The sequence below is a fragment of the Crocuta crocuta genome, unplaced genomic scaffold, assembly GCF_008692635.1.
Source record: "Crocuta crocuta isolate KB4526 unplaced genomic scaffold, BGI_CrCroc_1.0 scaffold1067, whole genome shotgun sequence".
NCBI lineage: Eukaryota > Metazoa > Chordata > Mammalia > Carnivora > Hyaenidae > Crocuta > Crocuta crocuta.
In genome coordinates this window covers 55,781-62,354 of record NW_027529216.1, presented here as the reverse complement: position 1 = coordinate 62,354, position 6,574 = coordinate 55,781, and the positions used below count along the sequence as shown (strand labels likewise).

The 6,574-nt window shown below is 35.4% G+C and overlaps 1 protein-coding gene across 1 annotated transcript in view; it reads left to right on the top strand.

Annotated features, from left to right (window-relative positions):
* Positions 1-6,574, top strand: part of WNK3 (WNK lysine deficient protein kinase 3) — a 132,802-nt gene that overhangs the window by 100,768 nt on the left and 25,460 nt on the right. The window contains 4 exon segments of the mRNA XM_077758369.1: positions 10-165; positions 247-298; positions 1,410-1,547; positions 1,901-2,844. Coding sequence (XP_077614495.1) covers positions 10-165; positions 247-298; positions 1,410-1,547; positions 1,901-2,844 — 1,290 coding nt within the window.

Below are 6,574 nucleotides of genomic sequence, written 5' to 3'. Positions count from 1 at the left end.
TTTGCACAGATTGAAGATAACTTTGTGCTGGAAAGTGAGAAAGAAAAATTTGTAGAAGAATTGAGGGCTATTATAGGTCAGGCCCAGGAGATCCTTCATGCCCACTCTGCTACAGATAGGGTCATCGGAACTGACTCTATAACTGTGGAATCCAACAGTAGCCAAGTAAGAGCAATTGTTTAGCAAATAGGTGTTCTCAGATATATATCAGGAACTTCTTTATTTATCTGTTCATTTTTAATTCAGACAGGATCATCTGAACAAGTACAGATAAATTCTGCATCTACTCAGACCAGCAGTAAGTATATTTAATAATATTTACCATGTGGCTTTTGAAGCAAGACATTTGGAAACTTCAATTCATGTATCTTCGTTGGGAAAGATGTTTACCATGAAGGAAATTAATATATTGGTAATGTAGGTTTTCCCACACTTTGAAAGGACTTTTTAGCCCCAATGTAAAAAGTAAAACCATTCTGTAGGTTTCCTTCAAATGTTGGTTCTTTATCTAATTAGTTTATTTCTAAGTTGCTGCATGGTATGTTACCAGAAAAGCAGTCACATAACTTATGACCTTTGATGGCTTTACTGTTTTAAATCAACTGGTAAGTTTTTTTTTTTTAACCACTGATGTGAGATGGACAGAACCTTTCTTAACTAATATCACTATGTTCTAAGTTTGCCTCATTTTTTAATATAGTCATTTATATCTTGATTTCCTTCCACTAATGTTATGCTTTTACCTGCTTTGATCACTGATAAGTTTNGTGAAGGAATTATAACAACATGAAGAACAACAGGTGGTGTGGGAGTCATGAAATCAGATACCATTACCCTGAAATTTACTTTGTGTTAGGATGCCATGGTCCTCCTCTATGTTCTTTCTCTTGTTAGGAGGAATTTGAGCAGATTTCTAACTGATAAAGTAGGTTAAAGTTTAAAAAAGAATTACTTATTGGAATAAGTTTACAAAGTAGGAGTAAAGGTGTAGGGACTTACTTTATTTTTAAGTTGTCATACAGTAAAATTGATTTTTTTTTCTTTTGGGATCCAGTTCTATAAATGTTAATACTCATAGATTTGCATAAGCATCATCATAATTAGGATCAGAACAGTTGAAGAAAGTATTTTCTATTTTCTCCCCCAAATTGTGGCCTACTTCTAATTCCTATTGATACAGTGTTTGTTTCGTAGATTCTAAAATCCTTCCCTAAAGATATCTTGTGCTCAGTTCTTTAGAGTATTTGCCAGCATTGGGAGGTCTGGTCTTATAAAATTTGCACATATCCTAGTGCTATTGGAAATGGAGGTACAACACAAATTGGTGCTTTAACCTGGTTTCCTTAATGAATAGGGTAAACATGTTTACAATTTCTTAGCCTATTAATTTTTGCAAATTCTTTCTACAGATGAATCTGCTCCTCAGTCATCTCCGGTTGGTCGGTGGAGATTCTGTATCAATCAAACAATAAGAAACCGTGAGGCTCAATCTCCTCCTTCTCTTCAGCAGCCCATGTCTACAGTTCCTGGGTTACCTCTACTTTCTGGTAAGTGTTCACTGTCTGTCAACTTCATCCAGACTTGGAGGATGGGGATACAAAATTTATACCATATCTTTATCTTGTGGGTATTTGTTCTTATGAGAATTTTCATAAGCATTTTTGAAGATGCTATTGTTTGGGTGTAACTTAAGCCATTTTAAAATGTAATATTTATGAAAAAATAAGGGTTTTTTTTTCCTTGGCAGGTTGGATTCTGTGTATTTTGAGTCTTATTTATAACACTTATTCACACAGGTTCTTGTTTGTCCCTTACTCTTCTTGTCCCCTTTGAGTTTGGGTACTAATCCATGCTTTGTATTTATTAATATGTGCCTAACTATTCTTTGTTATTGTTCTAGGTCCAAGAACCACAAGTAATAAGGAAGTATCACAGGATACACTGCTCACTCTAGAAAATAATCCAAGCCAGCATGTACTTTTTGCCTCCAAATCAGAACTCAAGGATGTAGTTGATGGTAAGATTTCCAAATATGCCAGTGTAGACACGAAGCAGCCAGCTGTATTTTATCAAATGGAAGATGACAGGCAGATAATGGCATCAGTTGCTAGTAGTTCAAGTCATACTGCTGCTTCAGTTCGTGCAGTTCCAGTTGAATGTGAGGGACTCACCAACCAAGCAGGCATACTTCTACCTGTACATCCATGTCACCAAGCTGCCAGTCAGGCTGATGTACTTACGATCCCTCCTGGCGAGTCAACTCAGATTGCTGGTAACTCTCTTACAACTCTGGCATTTATGTCTGATCAAAAGCCTCAATCCTTAGCAATGCAACAGCCAACTATGGATGCAGAGTTGATTTCCCAAGAAGGAGAAACCACAATGAACACTGAAGCAAGTTCTCCTAAGATGGTCATTCCCACTCAGACCCCTGGCCTTGAACTGACTACCCTTCTACCCACCACTGTCTTGGAATCAGATGGGGAAAGACCTCCAAAAATGGAGTTTGCAGACAACCGAATTAAAACTCTGGATGAAAAATTAAGAAACTTGCTCTATCAGGAGCATAGCATATCTAGCATCTATCCTGAGAGTCAGAAGGATACCCAAAGCATAGACTCTCCATTTTCTTCCTCTGCTGAAGATACGCTCTCATGTCCAGTGCCAGAAGTCATAGGCATCAGTCACAGTGGAATTCAAGATAGTCCTGCACAGTCCCCTAATTTTCAGCAGACAGGCTCTAAGATCCTGTCCAATGTGGCTGTGAGTCAGCCTGCTAACATATCAGTGTTCAAAAGGGACCTGAATGTGATAACTTCTATACCCAGCGAAATATGTTTACATGTAAGTATTATTCTTTCTAATCAATTTCTTATTCATATTCTTTTAAAGAAATTCCTTCTTTTCTAAAGTTGTATCCTTTGAAATTAATCCGTGTATATCACAAGATTTTGAGGTCACAGGTATTTAGGAAGCCATGACTTAGGCTACAGGTGCCCAGAATTTGTTCATAGAGATGACAGAAGTATCTTTGGTGAGAGAGCCCTCTGGTGAATTAGCTAGGAACTTGCAAGCAGTGACTTTTTTAATATTAGTGACAGAATAGGACTGATTTATAGATTGTTTTAGTGGGTAGGATGAACTGACTTTCTTTATCTTTTTTTAAGTTTTTATTTAAATTCCAGTTAGTTAACATACAGTGTAACATTAGTTCAGGTGTACAGTATAGTGATTCAACACTTCCATACAACATCCAGTGCTCATCACAACAAGTGCCCTCCTTAATCTCTATCACCTATTTTGCCCATCGCCCACCAACCTCCCCTCTGTTAACCATCAGTTCTCTATAGTTAAGAGTATGTTTCTTTTCTTTTCCTCTTTTTTTCATCTCTATGTTCATTTGTTCTGTTTCTTAANGCGCCCCTCATTTCACATTTCTTTTAACAATAGCATAATATTTCATTAATAGATATAAGAAATGTTTATATTTTTGTAAACTAGAAATTTTAAATTATGCAGTTAATATATAAACAAGAAAGCAATTCAGAAGGAGGTAAAATTAAAAGTAATTTATGTTAACACCTTCTTATACTCCATTCCCTTCCCCAGACACTGTTAAGGTCCTGGTTTTAATTCTTGAGGTCATTGCCATTAATAACTTGTAAATAATATACTTATCTATTTTTTTATTTAATAATTTTCAACAATACCTGTTAATTCACTGCTATGAAGGGTGAAGAAATTACAATATTTTCCCTTTTTCTTCTTTCCCGTACACCTCTCGATTTTTCTTACTTGTATTTTTAACATTGGCAAAGTTTAGAACATCTACATTTTTTTTCTGTAACACTTGGTTGTACTTTGTAGGTTGATTTGAGGAACTGACGATCAATAAACAACATTTATGTTATGATTATATGTGTTATCCTATGATCATGAAATATGATTAGAATCCTAAAAAATGAAATATAATTTAATAATTTTAAACTTTTTTCCTCAGAAGATACTCAAGTGTCAAGATCAAATGAAATCTTTTATTTTAAGTGTCCATTGCTACATCTGGATCAAACTTACATGCTACTGTTTCTGGTGTCCTAGAATTTCTTATTTCCCCTCTGAAATTCTTCTGAGTAGTATCTTATTATTAAGATGGGTGACTAATTTGTTTTTTTTTTCAGTGTCCAAAAATGTCTTTATTTTGCTTCATACTTGATTAATTAAGTATACATGGTAGAATCATTTTGAGTTAATTTTTGTATATGGTATGTAATAATGGTTCAACTCCATTCTTTTGCATGTGACTCTCCAGTTGTTTCAGCACTATTGTTATTCTTTTGTTGTTTTTTTAAAATAGTTTATTGTCAAGTTGGTTTCCATATCTTTTGTTGTTATTTTTAAATGGAATTGTTTTCATAGCTTCCTTTTAAGATTTTTCATTGCTAGTTTGTAGAAATACAACTAATTTTTAAATTTCTTCATTTATTTATTTTGAGAGAGAGAGAGCAAGTGGGGGAGGGGCAGAGAGAAAGAGAGAATCCCAAGCAGGCTCTGCAACTATCACTGTGCAGAGCCTGATGCGGGGCTCAAACTCATGAACTGTGAGATCATGACCTGAATCGAAACCAAGAGTCGGACGTTTAATCGACTGAGTCACCCAGGTGCCCCAGAAATACAACTAATTTTTAAGTGTTGATGTTGTACCTTCAATTTTGCTGAGTATATTATTTAGAATTTTCTTTATAATATATAAGATCATATCATCTGTTAAAAATAGTTTTATTTCTTCATTTCCTGTTTTTCTTATCTATTATCTTTCCACTGAATACTTTCCATCTCTTTGTCCTTTTGCTTTTTGTACTGGCAGAATTTCTCAATTTTTTATGCTGTTTCCAGACTTTTTATTCAACGTTTTTTTAATGTAAGGGATAATGTTTTTAATTTCCAGTAACTGTAGTTCATTCTTTTTCTTATGGTTGTAGTATATTCACACATCTTTCTGGAGATACTACAGTCTTATTCTGTTATTAATGCTATTTCCTTGGCCATTCTTCTGTTTATTGAATTTAGTGGGTTAACTTTTTATTTACTTATTCATTTTAGGTAGGCTCTACACCCATTGTGGGGCCTGAACTCATGACCCTGAGATCAAGAGTCACACATTCTAACAACCTGAGCCAGCCAGCCATCCCTAGTGTCTTCTTACAGTATTGATTTCCCATAAGTGTTTGGTGATTCTTAGTTGTGTACTCATATTTTCTTTTCCCTATGTAAGATTCCTTGTTTGTCTCTCTAAATGTTATATAAAATTGCTGTAGCTTTCCTCCAGTAATTGTGGGAGAGGCATGGGACAGGCTTCTTGGCTCCGGATATTATATCTTTTCTCTAAATGCTGACTGGAGGGTGGTATAATAGTCTTCAAAGGTAGAAGGGCTTCCCCTTCCTCCTGGATGTTGTCTCCTTCCTCCATTGCTGATCTTTCTCATGGCCACAAACATTTGCCTTTCACTGCTCTTATTTGGGAGCAGATGCCTCTCCCATCTTTTGCTTGCTGTGGAGGTCAGGAGGGAAAGAGAACTGCCTGGCTGTTCTTTCTTTAGTACCCCAACCAGTTTACTCTCCCATTCAGTGAGTAAGTCAAGATCTCTTTTTTGTGGACCTCTAATTGTGGTAGGGGAAGACAGACCCTAAACAAATAAAAGGTTATGACGGAATGAATAGGGGATTACTTTAGTAGAGGGTGGTCAGGGAAGAACTTGTGTGTGGTGGTGACATTCACAGGTGGAGACCTATTCAAGGAACCAAAAGAAATCTAATAAGTAGGAGAGTGTTGTGAGATGATGTTAGGAGGCAGATAGGAGACAGATTGGGTATAGCTTTGTAAGCATTCTAGTCAACCACTCTTCCTTTAGGTTGGCCAGGGCTCTCTTCTACTGTCCGTATCTGTCACCCAAGTTTACAGCATTTTGAAACAGTTCCTGCATGTGTCATGGGCTGCTTTTTCCTCCTCTAGTCATATATGCATGTGTCTGTATCTTTTTTTTCTGTTGTATCTATGAATTTGGATTGGTAAGGTAGGCTAGAACTTGTATTTAATTTATCATCTTGATCCAGTTATTACTTATTAAAATTTTTCTGTAATTACAGTGGGACCAGTGCAACATTTTCTAAATTATAATATTATTGAGAGGGTTTTTTTTTTCTCTTTAAGAAAGTAGCATTATTACTAGTCCAAAATGGGGCTTTGGAAAATGAGAACTGGTTGTTCAGAATTTTAATAACTGTTGACTTGCACTAAGTGTTAATAATGCTGATTTAAGACTCCAGTGTAANAAGCTATCTTTCTTCCAGACAAATGCTGAATCCAATTCTTTGAACTTTTTAAATACTCATTTAATTTTCTACATTAGTAGAGACAATTTTCATATTTCCCGAAGTATTTGTGATTGTGCATTTTTATATTATTATAGAGGATTTATTTTTAAAGTACTCATTGAAAATACAATGAGTTGTATTCTGGCATTTTGGTAGGAGGGATGGGAGGACAAGAAGAGGAAAGACTGATTTTAAGCCAAAT